The 18,683-nt window shown below is 43.5% G+C and overlaps 1 protein-coding gene across 2 annotated transcripts in view; it reads right to left on the bottom strand.

Moving 5' to 3' along the window:
* Positions 1-18,683, bottom strand: part of FHIT (fragile histidine triad diadenosine triphosphatase) — a 457,578-nt gene that overhangs the window by 80,241 nt on the left and 358,654 nt on the right. For both annotated transcript variants that reach the window (XM_071439471.1, XM_071439470.1), the window contains exon 5: positions 1,687-1,755. In XM_071439471.1, the coding sequence (XP_071295572.1) occupies positions 1,687-1,755 (69 nt within the window). The remainder of the gene's footprint in view (positions 1-1,686; positions 1,756-18,683) is intronic.

Below are 18,683 nucleotides of genomic sequence, written 5' to 3'. Positions count from 1 at the left end.
TGTACAAAAGTGTGTTAGCTCTGTAGTGTTCAAGAATAGCTAGTTAGACTCTGAGGCTATACATTCTTCTGCTAAAAGATGCATTATCACATCTATGTCTAAATATTTATGGTTCCTGTTTGCTAAAAGCAACACCTACAATTGCTGTAATTGGAAATGACAAAATAAAAAAGAAATTCTTCCCCAATTTGCCACCCTTTTGCATTTAACAACACTAAATATATAGTCTACTTTATCAGAGTTTTGCCTGTTTCTGTTTAGCTATAACAAGGGAGAAGTAATTGTGTTAAAAAAGAAGCAAATGAAATTGTAAATATGACAGAAATGGAAAGAGATTTGATGGGTTGATGCAGCATCTGAAACCCCTTAACACATGTGAAAAGGAAAAGATCACAGAACCATACAATCATTTAGGGGGAAAACACCTGCAAGCTCACTGGATCCAACCATCAAGCCAGCACTGCCAAGCCCATCGGTAATGCAGGGCCCTGAGAGCCCCGTCTTCACATCCTTTAAATAACTCCAGGGATGGTGACTCCACCACTTCCCTGAACAGCCTCTTCCAGTGCCTGACAACCCTTTAACTCTGCTAACTTTTGTCTCATTCAACTGCTTTTAACCACCACGCCAGCAAAGATTGCCATCATTTACTTCCATTGGATCTCCTTGCTCAGCAGTCTCATTAGGCTTTTACCCTTACTAGTGGAGTTTTCAGGCACTACACTTCATATAACCTGTCACTAATATGCTTTCTTCTTCATTTTTGCATATTTAAGTAATTGAAAAACTTTAAAACACTCCACCAATTTTTTTTGTGAGTGGGGACTTGTCATCATGTAGATATCACAAAGAAAAAAATACCAAAGCGGAAAATGTCACGATGTCTCTTTCAAGCAGATGGTATTGCAGTAGCACTGAACAAGTTTATATTAATTACTTTCAGGAAGAGAAGGAGATGTCATGTTTCAGAAAGAGGATCTTACCAAACCCACGAAGAACAAGCCATACATTTAACAATAGTGAGATTTTTTCATAGAATCATTATGACAGCTGTCAAACTGGAGAAAACTTTTTGTTAATGCCAGTACAATTGTTCACTTAAACAAAAGCCAGTGATTCAGTCACACTGGAACAGCTCATGAACCGAGCTCTGCTGCACAGTCTCCACACATGCAGATATTCCATTTATATGCAGAGTTGCTCTTTAGTTTCCACCTTTGGGGCTACAATGTGATTTGTCCAGGGCTGAGCAGAGCCCTACAAAAATCAGGCCAGAAGGCAGTTTGTGATTGAGCTGTAACAAGCTGCCTGTGTTTTCTCTGGCTGGAAGGGGGAGGTTTGGCACCCCAGGTGAGCAGCTGGTGTAGGACACCCTCCCTGCATGCCAGGTAGACCATGTGGTCACCCTTTTTCCCTGTGCCCTCAAAATAAGAGACCACAATTATTTGTAGAGATGCACCCTGTGTGCAGTGACAGACTGAAGTCCCAAAGGTGTCAATTGTATCCTCCCACAGAGAGGGAGCTCACAAAGAAATCCCAGTATAGATTTTGGTGCTGTCACAGGATCTTTGCAAGCAATAAAAATGCAGAGATCCCATCCCTACATCCATGGGAGGGGCTGGACCACTAAAGCAGTTTACTAACAGCAAAACCAACTCTGAAGAAGACATGGAGTGTAAATCTTACCTCCTCGTAGACATCATCATTCCTGCTGAAGTCTCCAGCCCTCCTTGGCAGCACATGGACATGAACATGCTGAAAACGTGAAACAAAATAATGGCGATTATCAAGTTCATGACTTTCTTTTCTGAACTGTCAGCATTATTCTCAACACACACAAGTAACTGTGCACAGGCTCCCACAGCATTATATTCAGAGGAAAATACATTAACCTGTTCCATAACTGTATCTCAACTCTTTGGAGAATATAAAAAATGAAAAACATGAGAGAGCAGCCCTGGTGTATTATATGAGCTTCAGAGTGAAATGCCTGGAAGTTTAGGGGCTCTGTGGAATTATTCATAGTTGTCAGTCAGAGACATATTTAGCCACAGCTTTGAAATAACAATGTCCCTTGGAGCTGAGTGTTGTGGCTTTGGAACAGAGGGAAATAGGAAGGTGCTGGAGATGGGATGTGGGGGAGAGCTCGTGTGGGCAGCCTCGGCTCAAGGCTCCCTTCTGGGGACAGAACAGCTGCCATGCCATGGACAGCACGTGGGCAGAAGGGCTGGCAGAAGAGGACAATGCCTCTCACAAGGTTAAAAAGACTTTAATGCTTCCTTTCCCCCTTGGAGGCTGCAGCCCAAACACAACAAACTGAAACCTGTGGGGCACAAGCCTCATGCTGGGGACACACCTGCAGGGACAGAGTGCCAGGTGGCCCAAAACCTGTGAGGCACAAGGATTATAAGCCCAGTTTGGCAGAGCCTGAACTGTGTCCCTCTCCTGGCACAGGGCAATTGCCCACGGGGTAGCAGAGCTGAGCACTGAGCTGCACAGGCAGCTTTGGGTTACCCAGTTTGGGAAGGAGGTGAATGGTGATGTGTTTTCATCAAAAATGCTGATGAGATCTGAGGAATACAAACAAAATTATGGGCAAGAACACAAATATATGACTTGGCACCTTAGTGTTGTGTCATTACTATTACCTTTTATTTTTTTTCTGACACTGTTCATACCATAAAGGAAGGTCCTCAAGACCCAAACTCTACTGGGAAAAATACTTTTCTGCAGTAAGTTCAGCTACTAACAACATTGCAATGCATTGTTTTTTCTTTTTCCCTTTGTCTTTCACTCTTTAGTAAAGAAAAACAATAACTGAGAATAATTCTTCAGGGAAAAAAAACCCAACACCTCAGTGAGGAGAGGCAGCAAATAGTCTGAGTGATAGATCACATTTATGCACCTTCAGATCTTTTTAGATGGTGCCTAAATCCTTTTAAAAAAATGACTGAAAATCAGAAACAGCACCAAATGGTTTGCAAAGAATTTAGATAGCTTGCAACTGATTCAATTTGATGAGGTAGAAATCAGCTGAAACGCCTGCACCTCATGGAAACATTCTCAAAACATGGCTTAAGTCTATAATGAAATATGAAATCAAAAAAGGTTTTCTTAGGCTATTTGTAAGAAAATTCAAACACACCTATATTGTGTTAGCTTCTATCCATAATAACATTTGCTCAGTGAATAAAATGAAAACACAAGGATGTTTCAGTTAATGAAATATTCCAAATACCACACTATTTTTTTCCTCAGCTTTACCCTAGAGAAACCGAATATGTGATTTCTTATTCTTATCATTATCCACAGCTTTCAGTGTATTCAGACTAGAGATGAGGGTGAATCTTGAGGGTCAGAAACTGTGTTTTTGAGTAATATATCAGTGATAGTGTTCTGATAGTGTATTATACTAATATATCATAAGAGCAAAAGTGCTCCTGTGATGTATTAGTGCAATGTATCATCTGAACATCACTGCTCACATGATGTATTGCTCAAAATCACAAAGCAACTTTAAAGACAGTCTTCAGTAGCCCTAGGCCTGAAATTTCGCTTTTGGACAGACCTTCAAGAAAAATAAAAGTGTAGATTAAAGTTTGCAGGGATACTGTAAAATTTCACTACTGTCTCACACCTGTTGTTCTCATTAGATTTTAAATTTATTCATAAGAATAGAGCCAGTTCATCTGCAGTCAGTTTCCTTCTCTTCTGCTACATGGAATGATAGTTTTGCTACAAGTATCAATTTACAGGAATTTCTCTTGATGATACATATAAAACCTAACATCAGCTATCAACAACCATATTCCCCAGAAGTTTGGCCACCTTTAAGCATAATTTTTATCTCTGGTGCAGAATGCTCCAGGACACACAGAGGAGAAGATCTGTGTATACCCGTGACAGAGGATTTGGAATATCAGAAAACACGCAGGGATGAGTCCAAAGCTCAGAGCAGAGATGCTGCAGTGCAGATGCACAGAGCAGCACAGCAGGTAATGAATGAGCCTAATGTGATCTTCTACCCAAAATGGGCTCTTATGATCAGTGTGGAAAAAAAAAAAGAATAAAAAGTGTTTATGACAGCATATGGGCCACTTGGCATCGGTGGGGATGTTCTCAGGGGTTAGTCACCTTTACTACAGGCATTATGTTCTCACACACTGCCAGCCTGCACAGCAGAATCCATCAACTGTATCACAAAACAAATGAATATTCCCAAGGTTTGAAATAACAACAATTAATTTAAAAGAGAGTAATTTTTTTCAGTCATCCTTTTTTGGTTTGTTTTTTGGGGTTTTTTTTTTGTTTGTTTGTTTTTTGTTTTTTTTTAAATTCAGTGTATGGCAAAGAAATAAATATCTGGATTCTCCCCACTGTTTGTATAACAGAAACAAACAGGATCAGCAGCAGTGTCTCACATATTTCCCTTCTATTCAGTTTTACCAAGAAATACGAGCAGCACAGAGCTGTGGCTACCATGCAGTCAGAAACACTGAACAGGGAGATTTCACACCTTCTCCAATCTGCCTTTCAGCTTCTGCCCTTCTCAACTCAGAGTGGCTGATACTTTGATTCATTAGGAGATCTTTAATTGATCATTTTTGCTCCTTAGTACTATTTGTTACTGCTAAACCCTCAATCCACCAAGGCACTTAAGCACCAGCTCCATTTCCAACCTGTGAATTGGTTCAGTGGGAATATTCACATCCCAAATGTTTTGTTTATGTCTCAGTGTTTTGCATCCACTGCTAGCTACGGAGAGGTCTCCCTAAATGGCAGTAGCAAAAATAACTTCAAGGTGCCCACAAATTAAAGTTGTTTCCTTTAATTTGTTTTTCCAAGCAAAACAAAAACCTGCACATCCAAAAAAACCCCATTTACAATTGACTGAAATATGTCAGATGCAAACAAAACAAATTTTGTTTTGGCAAACCTTCCATCAAAACACTGCTTGAACAGAAAACATCTAAACATTGACCAAAATTGTCAAAATAAAGCATTTTATTTTTTTCCCCAGTTATTGTGGGGAGCCTCATGCCTGGTGGGTGGCAGACAGCCCCATCACATTCCAGCAGCCTGTAATCAGTCACTGTTGATGGTATTTCATTTTTTTTCCTAAAAAATTGCTTTTCCCTCATTTTGCATGATTTTGATTAATAAGCAAGGAAAGCAACACACAACAGCCAAGACATTTACATTAATGGACCAATCAATATCACCCACATCAGGGCAGAAAAATGCAGGCACACACTTGCATTGCTTAGGTCCATCCCCTGCTCCTCAGGCACTGATGGAGGAAGCAGGACACTTCCACAGTGTGTATGACAACAGTGCCAATGTGAGGATGCAGTAGAAATCCCCAGGTGGGGTCACTGTGTGAGTTAAAGATGCCTGAACCCTGCCAGCTGCTTCTGAAACTGGGGGCAAGATTTCCAGTCAGGGATATTTAAAACAGCAGTAGCTGGAAGGAGGTTGTGGGAGCTGGATTTTATAGGACCTTCAAAATTAAAATTATTAGACTGACATTTTTCTAGGGTAGGGACTGCAGCTCTCCCTGCTTTGCAATGTAAATAAAATCTCAGATTGAGAAGCTTCTAATGGTGAGAGCTATCAGGTGATGCAAAATCACTTGTAAGAGAAGTTTCTTCAAGACCTTTATACCCAGGATGACAGGAGCATTAGAAAATTTACTGCAAAGAACAGATCTGTAGCACCATGAGGAACTAATGAGCCAGAGCCAGGGTGTGATGCCTCTGGCCTCCCAGCGCAGCAAGAGGATGCTCTGATGAGCTCCATGCATTCCAGGACTGTGGGAACACTGGGCTGCTCATGGGCACTCTGGCACTCTCATCCCACCACTGCCAAAGTCTGGCTGCATCACAGGCATTTGTGGGATTACACCACTAAAGCTGCTCTCCAGTGAACCAGGGCTGCAAAATGCTCAGAAAGTCTCAGCCAAAAGACCTGGAGCTTGTGTTGTTGGAGAAACAAGCATTCAGGTCAGGTGAGTTTTACTTCAGCACTCAAGGCCATGCAGAAAGCAATGTAACTGGTTACAGCTGGTTTTACACACTGAGTTATGGTCAAATAACCAACGTGTCGCCACTGCACTGGATTTAAAGTGAAAATACCAGACAAAAATAGACAGTGAAAGAGATTTCCCAGGTAGACTAGAACAGTGAAGAGCAGATGACCCTGCCACACACCACTAGGGAGGACGTGGGCGTTGCCTGCAATAATTCATGGACATTATGTTGTGTTCACTCAGCTGCTGTGCTGGTTAGCAGAGCAACAGAGCTCAGCTTCCAGTTGAAAGGAAGATAACAGTCTGCACATGAGCTGCTCAGCACCCAGGGTCTATTAGCAATGCATGTTCTTACAGCATGAACACATAAAAGCTGGCAAAGAGTCATGCAACCCCTGAGGATGGGGGACTGCCAAAATGTTGGCAGAGGAAGGGCTGCTCCCCACACATCTGCAAAAGCAGAGCATGGCTGACCTGTGCCTTCATGCAGCAAAACCAGATGCTTTCAGCAGCTTCATCCTTTCCCTTGTTACTTTTAATTTTTTCTACATCAAAGCTTGGCAGCTGTGGGTTTCCACGGTCTCAGGGTGCAGCAGGACAGGAAAAGCTGTGATCTGCTGTGGCTGTGGCCAGGCAGGAGGAAGGGCTGGAGGGGAATCAGCAGCTCCAGGCAGCAAGACCAGCTGGCCAGGAGACTCTGACCAGCCAGTAACTGGGAAAAGGGATGGTGCTCTCAGGTAAGACCTCACTTGCTGCAAAGTGCCCTGTCCATTACAGAGACAGGGGCTTCCTATGGGAGGCTGTGATAATGCTTCTTCTAAACTACCAGATTAACTGTAGAAATTCCAAACTAATAACCATTCTCCAAGTGAGACTGTTAGTGGGTGATAAAGAAAATCAGCCATAATACAGAGATAGCCACATGAAAAATAGGGCAATTTTGTCCTCTCTGTAAACTGGGCTTCCATGGAGCCCTTGTTTGCTATTCTTGATTAACTGCTCAATTGTCCCTGTTACAAAGTTATTCCATGGAAAGCTCTGCCTGTATATCCACAGCTCATTAGCAGGAAGCTCTCCCTCTGCTGCTCCTGAAAAGCCAGCATGTCACCAGCCACAGGCACACCTGCTAACACTGCTCTTTCTAGGCACTGGAAGCCCACTTCCAGGGCCCTTGACCTGCAAGTCCTGGCAGAGACATCTTTGTGGGAAAACAGTCTCTATTCAGTGAGTATTTATGAGTTCTTGACGATTTTCCAAGTCCTGAATTGGTTTAAGATGGAGAAACAAATTTTAAAAAAATTTTAAAAGTCCCACCCAACATTAGGAAAAGAGTTTTGGACAACTAAAACACTCAATTTTAACAGCCTTTAAAATTATTGCCTGCATTAGTAGTGTTTTTTTTCCCTCATTTAAAGAGTTCTAAATTAGTCAAAGACAGACCACTTTAAAGGAGCTAATTTTTATAAAATAATAAAACATGACAGGAAACTGCTTGAAACCTTTCCTTTCCTACAAAACTGCCCCATTTCTAGGAATCAGTGCTTTCTTTTCCAACTTTACTAAAGCCTTGAGCACAAGGCTGCACAGATGCAGGCCCTGGGCTTCTCCTCCCCAGCTGGCAGCTCTGCAGTGCTGGGGGTGAGGATTGCTCCAAATCCAGGGGGGCTGCATGGCTTGACACACCCCTGTAGCACCCCTGGCTCTGGTTTATTTAAACACAAACCTGAGGTTTGCTTTTCTGCTGTTGTGAGGACCATAAGGCCATGGTACAGATGGAAAGGAGTGGCACAGCTTGCCAGGCTGGAGAGCAGGATGTGCAGAGCAGATTGATGCTTGCAAGGGAAGGACAGGGAAATCCATGCCTGTCTCAAAGGCCAGGGCAGCAGCAGAGGAAACAGCAGAGACAGATGTCAGGATGGACTGGAAGAGCCACTGGAAAAAAGGGAGGGTTGAAGCTGTTGATAGAATGAAGGCAGTGGTCAAAATGTTGTGACTCAGAAATGGTGCTCAGAAAGAGACTGCAAAGAAGGAAAACAAGAAAGTGGAACAAGTCTTGGGAGAGAAGGTCACACAGGCTGTCCATGTGCTACCAAGCTGGAGTGTGAGGGTCCTTTGTGTAAATCTGCATCACACTGTGCAGTACAGGCATCCTTAGGAGGAAAAATAAAGCTCTGCAATGATCCCTACCAATGCTTACACCATGGATTTGCCTCTGGAAGAGTAATTATCCAGATACTTGCTCAGCATAGAAAACAGGTACTTTGGAAAGCAACAAAATTAAGAGAATTTACAAATGTCTCAGAAGCCAAACCAAGTGGGGGACTTGCAGCAGAGTACATCTTTAAACATGTAGGTTCAGAAATGTGCAGATTCAGCATTCTCAATAAATAATGCATATGTCAACTGCTATGAAGTTTAAAGAAATGAGCTGTGGGTGAGCTAGAAAAGGGATGTAGACCTCATGAAAACAAGCACAGAAAGATTTTTTTTAAAACACTTGATATCTGGAGTTAGAACTTCCATGGCTGAAGGCAGCTTTAGCACTTGCAAAAGAAGTGCCAACCCTGCCTCTTCATCCCCAAACCCAAGAAAACTGGCACAATAATGAGGGTAATAAGCCTGCTGGTTGGGAGTGGTAATCCAAATGTATATATCTTTGAACATCTCTTTAAGAGATCCTCTTAGAAAGGCAGCAAATGGATAAACCAATTGGAAATAAAGCTTGATTAAATCTTTGAACTTGTATTTCCTGACCTCTAAGCTGCTCTGCAATTCAGAAATGAGGGTCCATGCATGGTGGTGGGAAGGTCAGGCCAAGGACCATCCCCTGCCTTTACTCACTGTCCATCCCCTCTACAGCACTCACCTCGGCAGGCCTGCAGGAGCAGCAACCCTTACTCTGCAAAAACAACCCCAAACCCTGACAGTCCCCAGTCCCATACAGATGGGAATGACAAGTGAAGGTGCCTCTGAAGTTACTTTGGAAGGTGGCACCTGCTCAGGGGTAGCTGGAGAGCACCTGCCTTGAGGCCCCGTGCCTTCCATCAGGGTCACTTTGCCCAGGTATTTTTGTGCAAATTTGGTGTTGCTGAGATGAAAACGAAAGCACAACTGCATTTCCTCCACCTCTGATCTTTACTTAAGTCTTGATAAATGCATATTGTTTGAATACTTGTGATATGTATAATTAGGGTTCTTTAATTTATGTTTCAATAAAATGTTCTATAATAAACATTTACTGCTCTGTGAATAAACATTTAAATGAAGCTCCTAATGGGGGTTACACGTTTCGAAGCAGTTCATGGCTTTGCTGAAGTCTCTGCCTATATTTAATGAGAGTCATTTCCATAATCTGTGCATTATTGCTTAAGCCTCCCTTTAGGAATATTTTACAAAGTAAAATTGTGTGAAATATTATCAGCTAAAAGAGAAAATGCTAAGAGGATTATCAAATTGTCCTGTTAAAGGGACAGCACAAACTTTCATTTCCCCCCTGAGATGCCAACACTGTAATTATATAAAATGTGCTTACTAATCATCACACCGGTGTGTTTTTACTGGGTTTTTCCCTCAGAGACCCAGGCTAAATTAAAAGGATAGGAGACCCCTGAAAGGGCTGATATGAAGGGCAACATAAAGCTAATTTACTTTCTGATATTAATAAGAGGAAGGACCAAATCCCCCAGGCAAATCTCGTAGATGTAAAAGAACATCCGGCTCGGTCAGGGCGGGCTGAGCTCTGCACAAAGCTGAGCACAGCTGCTCCCACCACGGGGCCCTGCAGCCCCACAATTAACACCCAGGGTCTCATCCCCATTTTGCTGAAACTTCCACCCATTTTCTCTCTGACTCCAGTAATAGCAGGACTCAGTCTCCCACGTGAGATATAAAGCACACTAGGTCAAGGGAAAGATTGTTGTTGGAATACAGAGGGTTTTCAATTCTCTGGAGTCTCTGCAAGAATACAAACACCTGTAAGGTACTTCTTCCATATGTCTGAGTACATTTCAGGAGAGCATAAAACTGAAATATATCTTCTCTGCTCTAGCAGGGAATAAGAGCATTATATCAGCAATGGCCCACTCCCCCTTTAATGCAGAGACGGGGGGAGAGGAAGAGAAAATAAATCAGGAATGGATGTGACAGGGGGAAGACAAGCCTTACATACCAGCTATTCTGAGAGGGAAATCATTATCTCTAATTTTTGTGGCTATTTTGTGGTCCTTTTAGACAACTGCTGCAATCTCTTCTAGGATGATGACAAAGTTCCTGCAGAATGAAAATACTGTCTCTGTCTCCTCTTTCATTTTTAAGGATGTGTATTGGGTTTGTATGGCCAGGTTTTGGTAGCAGGGGGCAACAGGGGTGGCTTCTGTGAGGAGCTGCCAGAAGCTTCCCCCATGCCCAGTGGAGCCCATTCCTGCAGCTCCAGGATGGATCCACCACTGGCCAAGGCTGAGCCCATCAACAACAGGGGTGGGGACTCTGGGAAAACAGATTTAAGGAGGGGAGAAAAGCCCTGTGCAAAAGCAACTACAGCCAGAGAGAGGAGTGAGAGAAAAAGCCCTGCAGAATCCAAGGTCAGAGCAGGAGGGGCAGGAGCTGCTCCAGAAACAGCAGCAGCAGCTGCTGCAGCCCCTGGTGCAAAACATGGAGAGGGAGCTGTGCCCCTGCAGCCCATGGAGGATCACAGGGGGACAGGGGATGCCCAAAGAAGGCTGAGATCTCATGGGAAGCCCATGGTGGTGCAGGTTTTCTGGTCTCCTGTGGGAGGGAATCCCACACTGGAGCGGGGGAGCAGCATGAAGAGTCCTGCCCCTGTGGGGGAAAGGAGCAGCAGAGACAAGTAGGATGAATTTACCACTGCCCCCCCATTCCCCATCCTCCTGTGCCACTGGAAGGGAAAATCAGGAGTGCAGTTGAGCCCAAGAAGAAGGGAGGGGTAGAGGGAAGGTGGGTTTACGATTTGGTTTTGTTTTTCATTACCCTACTCTGATTTGATTGGTAATAAATTAAATGAATTTCCATAGTCAGGTCTGTTTGCTGATGACAGTAAATAGTGATTGATCTCTCCCCATCCTTATCTCTACCTACAAGCCTTTTGATATATTTTCTCCCCCCTGTCCAGTTGAGGAAGGGGATTGACAGAGTGACTTTGGTGGGTACCTGGTATCCAGCCAGGGCCAGCCCACCACAAGATGGAAGAGAGGTGCTGCTGCACTGAGAAGGAAATGGGTTCTGATGATGGCAATGTGACCAAGTTCATAAGTTTCTGTGGAGGATGAAATGCATTCAAGCCATGCTGCCTCTCATCACAGAATCCATCAGTGCTAAAGGAGATTTCCAAGGCTCTGTGTCAGTACTACATACCCTTAAGAATACATTTCCCAGGAACTAGCAAATATCTCAGTGCATACCTGTGGCACTCACTTGACTGTATTTAGTTCTTTATAATATTAAAATAATATATAGCAGCTATGGGTTCCAAAACATGGGCTATTTCCCTGTTTTATTGCCAAATGTGCACATTCATCACTAAGGTTTAGCTGCTTCAGTTAAACCTTTTAAATGTAAATTATTTTCTGTTATAAAAAGCTGATTGTGGGAGTTTTAGTATTTCAAAGATGGTGATTTATGTGACTGGAACAAAATAAAACATTCAACAGAAACTGAATTTTACTTGATCAGAAACACTTTTATGTTTCAGTATAGTTTTCTTTTCATATTTTTCTCCTGCAGCAGTGGCCTCTGTCTTTCAATTAGCTAGAAACATAAGATCTTACATAAAACCATAATTTAATGCTATTTGCATATGACTAATTCCACAACTCCTTTGCCTCTCATTTAAAGTATTTTTAAGGTGTCATGGACCAATGCCTGAAATCCCTTGTGCAACCACCCAGGTGTTCACCCCTCAACAGTCCACAGAAGCCTCTGGGGCCACGGGGAATGGACCAGTCTCCAAAAACCCCTCAGCATTAAGTCTCCTCCCTCGTCACCTCAAACCATTTCAATGACAGTTGAAAATGAAGAAATCAGATTTTCAGCCTGTATCTTATGACTGCAGGATAATCCCACTTTTCTTTGACTTACTTCCCCCACTCAGTGTTGAATTTGGGATACAAAAAAGCCTCCTTGAAAATCATCAGACTTCATAGGGCACCTACAACATCACCCAAAGGGGACTGAAATCCCTGGAACAACTCCTTGGGTTCCTGTTGGATCAGGCTTTGCAGAACACTGTGCTAGGAGCAGTGACACCTTTGAAGATTCTGACAACAGCTTTTACAGACCAACATCTTCCCCCAGGCTACCAGTGCCAAACTACTGTCCTTGACTTCCCAAATAAATAGAATTTTTCATACCATCTTGCATAATATCCGGCCCTGCTTCAGTTCTCTTTCTGCTCAAGCCAGTGGCCACACACTTATTAATTTCAGCTGAAGTCTCTCCTGGTTTGACTAAATCTGGCAAACAGATGGGCTAATAATGGCAAAGGATATATAATAGTATGTCCACAGACTTCACCAAACTTCATCAATGGAGTGCGATTAAAATGCACTCCATTGCCTTTATTCACTGTGTGTAATTTTCAAGTTAGTTTAGAAAATGTACCAATATCCCTCTCTCAAACATTTTATTACCTTCTTAGAGTACTTTTGTAAGCCCTTGTGTGGCAGGCAACATTTGCACAGCTCCCACCTAGGTGTGGTGAACGGCTGCAAGGTCAACACTGATAAACACCCAGAAATGCATCTTCCATTGAGCACCTGCTAAAACAAGAACTCAATCATTTTAACTTACCAGTTTAATTAGAGAAATGTATTATTGATTCCATCTTTCTTCATATTCATGAGCTGGCTAGAGAGAAGAGTGAACTGTTCTGCTCAGTACACTTTCACCTTGATAAACATGAATTACCCTAATTGGGAGAGAAGTTATTTCAAAATTGTTTAAATCCACAGAATCCTTTCAACAGGGAACTTTGGTGGATTTGTAACACAGGCTGGTGTTTGCCAGGAGGCCAGCTGAAACTACCAGACTTGCTGTCCTGGAGACCTTTCAACAGACACTTTGTCCAAATGGACTTTGACTGTGACAAGCAGGGCCATATGGGCAGGGGGGAGCAGAGGTGAACAGTCTGTGATTAGTTCCTAAGTCATTTAACCTTCAGAATTACCATTCCACACACTCTGCCACCCAACAGGAGGCTGTACAAGCAGGTAAAAAGATAGATGTCTATTCCTAATGACTGTTTAGGAGACTGCTGAGCTCTAGTCTGTGCCCATGTTGGTTCAGTTCATTAATGTAATTAACCAACAATCAATCTTTTTAAATTAGTTACACAAAAACAGCTACAGCCAGATCAGCTGGCATGAAAGGTAGGTCACGGTCCATTTCTGCACAATTTAACATCCACACTGGAACAGAAGACAGGGCATGGAAGCATCAGAAACTGGAGCCAAATTCCTCTGAAGTCCCACAACTTCATTAAAGCGTGTAAAACTTGTGCATCTGCCTTGGTCTTGTTTGCATGGCCTTCTGTGCTTGCAGCTCAACACCTTGATGATATAGAAACTGCTCAGAAAACAAGAGGGAGGGAGGAAGAAATGGAAGGAAATGGAAGGAAATGGAAGGAAATGGAAGGAAATGGAAGGAAATGGAAGGAAAGAAATAGTAATGAAGGAATTTAAATAAATTTAAACAGCATAACTTTATGTAGAACTTGAAACTGTACTTTAACAACAGTCTCGTGATTCACCAGTAGCTCTTCACAGAATAAAATGAAAACAGAAGGAGCTGCAGTCACCATTATTTTCTGCTCCCTTTCCACAGACTAGGAAAAGCCTACCAGAGCAAGCTGGATTTTCACTGAGCACAAAGGTGACCTGTGAGGGGTTACAGCACAGCTCCACCGCCAGCCTCGAATGCTGATCTGCTGCCCTGGGATCAGAGCTGCGAGCAGCTTGGAACTCGGCTCACAACCTGACTCCTTTCCGTGTTCTCAGGGGGCTGGGAAGGGATTTGGTTGGCCCAAACCCGGTACAGTTCTCCCGGAGCGATGGCCGGGGGTTGCTGAGGTGACCGAGCCGGGCCCCTCCTGCGCTCCCAGCCCGGCGCTGCGGGGCTCGGTGCGAGCAGCAGCCCTCAGGGTTTGCCTCGGGCTGCAGAGAGCTGCCATTGCACAGACGTGCCCTGCCTGCACCATCTGAGGGCTGGGCTCGGGAGGTGCTGCTCAGGACCCTCGGGCTGTGGCTGCCAGGCCGAGGAGCGGCCCCAGGCCCCTCAGGGAATCGGGGCTGGGCCCGGCCGCTCCGGAGCAGCTGCGAGCGCGGTGCGGGCGCGCTGTCAGCCCGGTTTGACGCTAATCGACAATTTCTTTCCCAACCCTTTAAGCTGAACCTGAACTAAACGGCTTTCAATTTCCCCAAAAGGCCAAGTTTGCAACTTCGCCGTATGTTTGTCCATTAAGAGAGCATCTGGCTTCTTTTAATCCCTTGCACTAACGGAGTTGATCCGATTGCTTCCTCCGGAGACGCGGCAACGCAGGCACTGCTGCTGAATGACTGCCATGAAACCGCGATCTTCCTCCGAAATCCACCATGAAACGGGTGGGCAAGAGGCTCCCTGCGATGCAGGAGAGCACAGCACTGCCTGGGCTGGGAGCCTGAGTGTTGGAACCCAGGAAATTCCTCTGGCTGCCCTGGAGGACTCGAGCCCCTGCCCAGCGGGCTCAGAGACCTTGGCACAGAGCCCAAGACCCCTGGGACTTTGATTTAGCCCTTGGAAAAAACAAATACCTACCTTTACATGAAGACTTACAAGTCAAGAGAGTTTAAGTAGAATAGTAGTTTGTAACGGGGTGAAGAATAGATTTTTGTGGTATTTAGAATGGGGCCTCCAAGATGGAGGAATTTGGGCATACCTTGTCCTTTTTCCTTCTTGTTCCTAGCCTCCATCTTCTGGGTGATGTTGGCATTTTTAGATTAGTTTAGAGTAGAAACTCACTGTCTAACATAGGTGGTAGGTATTGGAAAGTTATTGTAAATATTGTACATGTAGTTTTTAGTATAAAAAGATAACACTGCCCCAAGGACAGGCAGCGTGCCTCAACCCAACCTGCCAGACAGACCTCAGCGGGTCAGAGAAAGAATTTCATAGATAAGAAACAATAAACAACCTTGAGAACAAGAATAGAAGAGTTCTGACTCCTTCTTTGACTGCCGGGCTGGGAAAAGAGACTTTCTAATGCATCTCGGGGTCACTCTGACCAGCAGAGATTCTGAGAGCTGAGCATTTTGCTCAGCTCCTGCCCTGTGCTTTGCCAGTGCAGCCTTTGAAGGTGGCAGGATCAGACCCACAGCCTCCCCTTGGGTGAAGTGTGAAACACTCACCCGATTTCCACTTCTGTGAAATCAGGCAACTCGGCTGCTGCAGCAGAAAAGGACTGGGAATTGGGGCAGATGGGGAAGGATGCCTGCTCAAGTTTCATTATGAAAACTGTGCGTAAATTAGCATGACTGGAGGGGAAAAAAAAGGCAATTCTAGGAGACCAAGGAGGAATATGCAACCTGTCATTTAACACTCCCCACCCTCTGCAGCGTTTCTGCCAGAAAACCACCAGAGCAGGTGCCTCCGGAAATGAAACTGAAGGAGACGTAAGTGAATTTAAAACTAATAACAGCAAGAAACTTTAATGAAACTCTCTCTGACTAGCTCAAGCTGCTTTTCTCATATAGGATTTTCTGGAGCTTTCATAACTCTGCACTCAAAAACCATTCTCAGAAGTTGCAGGCAGCATATTATCACTTTGTGCCTCTGTGAACACAAATGCACCTTTTCTGCAGCACACCTATAACAGCAAAATGTCAGGAGCCCATCAAAGCAAACTCTTGATTCGTTACCACACTGATCCCTATTTTCTTGGCATATATGCAATTCTATGTCATTGCTCTAAGATATAAATGCTGCTAATTGTAATTTGGCTGCTTCTATAGCTGGAGGACCAGGTTGCAGGAGCTGGGGGAGTGGAGATCTTGCCCCAGTAAAGCTCCCAGTTTGGTCTGGATCTGCCTCATCCCACACGCTGAGCAGGCAGCCTGAGCTCTCCATGGTTTTTAGTATCCAACATTGCTGCCAGAGTCATAAGCAAGCTGCAATGCACAAGGAATACAAAATAGGGACCTAGAGGGCAGGCAAAACTTTCATAAAATCAGTTCATCTACCAACATTGAAAGAATTAGTAATCAGAGGAAGAAAGCTACAGAAGTGTTAACATTAATTCTACTCTGCTACAAGCCACGTGGTTCACACCATGACACCTTACCATTTACTGAGGGAGAGCTATTTATTTATGTAACCTATAGCCCACATTTAAATAATTAGTCTGCCTGATAAATTTTAGAACTTGCAATCTGTGTGCCACGTTTGCATAAGCACAGCATATTTAATGCAGGTACGATTGTTTAACACCTCCAGCATCACATTAAAGAGTTTCATGTAATTAGCAGAGTTGGGCACTCCAACTTTCAGGCCAGTTACACATTAAAAAAAAAGGTGCTAGTTGTACAGTGTGAAGCTGCTGCTCCAGAAATGTAGTCTGTGCTCCTAACAAGGGATGTTCAGAGAGCAATATGTGCTGCCTGGGAATAAGCAAATCAGGTCAGCTAAGACTGGACTTGATCCAAAGCTCCCCTCAAACCTTCTGTTATCTCTGAGAGTCTGAAGCTCCCCAGATCAGTCTGCAGTCTTGGGTTTTCTCTCAGCTCACCAGGAGCAAAGGCCTGAATTTTAGAGGTGCCAACTACTTGTTCCTCTCTCCAGCATCAGCAGCTCTATGCTTCCCTGCAGCCAGGTGCCAGAACAGCACCTGCAGACAGGCATTTTTACATGAGAGCACATTTCTAGAAGGTGAAGGGTAATGCTCCTGGGGTGCTGCTCTGCACGCAGCAGTTCTGACTCTAATAAGCAGCAGCAGCTACAGAGGGAAGCTCCTAATGAGCTCTATTTACTCCTCAGCAGAACAGTCCCTGCTTCCAGGAGGTGCATCAGGGATAGGCTTGGTCTTTATTGCTATTATTTTGTTATAGTCAAGTAAGCAAAACCCCAGTTGTGTGAATCATATCATGGCAGTCTCTTGGCATCTCAGCAGATTAAGAATGCAATAAATACAAAACCTCACAGTTCAGGTTGTAAACATAAAAATAAAACTGAATTTTAGCTTCAAATTTAAACACTGGAAGAACCTGAAGTGAAAGCCATGCTCACAGAGAGTGGATGCCATTGGCATTCCTACTACATAGGAATATGTTAAACAACATGAACAGAACTAGCCTCTATGTTAGAAGTTAGAGTGTGCAAAGTGACAACTAGCAAGCAAAGTGACATTCTGAAACTCAAATCACAAATCAAGAAATTACAAATGCTCATTTAAGAGCTTTCCCTTGGGCGTCTAACCTGAAAAGAAAGCAAAAATAAATCAGTTTATTTGCTTCTTAGGTAGCCATTGCTCTTAAGCCACATCATCAAACATCCAAATTTAAAGCCAAATTTCTAAACTCACTCAGCAATGAGCAGCAACTGACAACAACACATCTTGTCAGATTTTCAAAGCACTTCAATGTTCAGCACACTTCAAAGAAATTAGCCAGCTGCATTATTGCCAATCAGTTCTGAAAACCCTGTTTCATCTGTGTTAAGCTCTCATGAAAACTTCTACCTATATGTCTTTTTCCAAGCGGTGTTTAGGCGCTTCAGAAGCTATTCTTTGAATATTTTAGAGACACGTCAAGGCTCTTTTCACAGGGAATTATTTTCTAGTTCAATCTATCCAAAATTGTAAAGAAACTGGGATCAATCCCAGTCTATTTATCAAAAATCTTCTATCATCACAGGACCTTCATCTCAGATAAGTAAAATGAAGACAAGCTTCAAGTTAAAAATAGGACTACACAGACTCCTCTGTTGGTAACTCAGCTGCTGGGAACATTTACCTCTACATTGTTCCAAACTGAGTCAAGCAAACAAACCTCCTCTTGCTACTGCTGGAGAGAGGGAGCAAGACTAGATATTAAGAGAATCTTGATAACTCTGGGAAAAGAAGTTCTTCTTGTATTTTCCAAGGAGAACTGCCACAAGCAACTCTTAGCAGGAGGTGTGGGAAAGCAGCACATGCTATATCCAGGGATATAAAATACTCTTATACTGGCAGAAGGAGAGCATAAGAAGATGAAGACAGGGATGAAGTATTCCATATTCTTAGTCATCAGATAGGAAGAGGTCCATATTTGCAAGTCCAAGGAAAGGAGGTGCCTTTGGGGAAGCACCACACAAAATATGGCCAGGGAAAAAGAAGGACCCTCTTTCTCCACAAAGAAAATAAAAATGGCAATGACTTAAGTTACACTAAACTTAGCAAGAATTTTAAGTCAATGTTTTTTCCCAAATTTTAATGGGAAACAACAGTTTAACAACTTAAAAATAACTTAAAGAAATTCCCTCCCCTATTTCTATGAGGAAACAAACTCTCAATTTTGTACTTCTCCAAGCATGGAACCAGATCCTTGCCCCTTCCATAAGAGGGAAAAGCTGGGAAGATACAGGACAGGCAGGACAGACAATTCTCTTTGCCTCTTTAGAGAGCTTTTTCACCCAG

This window comes from Agelaius tricolor, unplaced genomic scaffold, assembly GCF_023055355.1.
Source record: "Agelaius tricolor isolate 1412-34295 unplaced genomic scaffold, bAgeTri1.0.p SCAF_14, whole genome shotgun sequence".
Classification (NCBI taxonomy): Eukaryota; Metazoa; Chordata; class Aves; order Passeriformes; family Icteridae; genus Agelaius; species Agelaius tricolor.
Note: the sequence above shows the minus strand (reverse complement) of the source record. Positions and strands in the feature narration are given on the sequence as shown.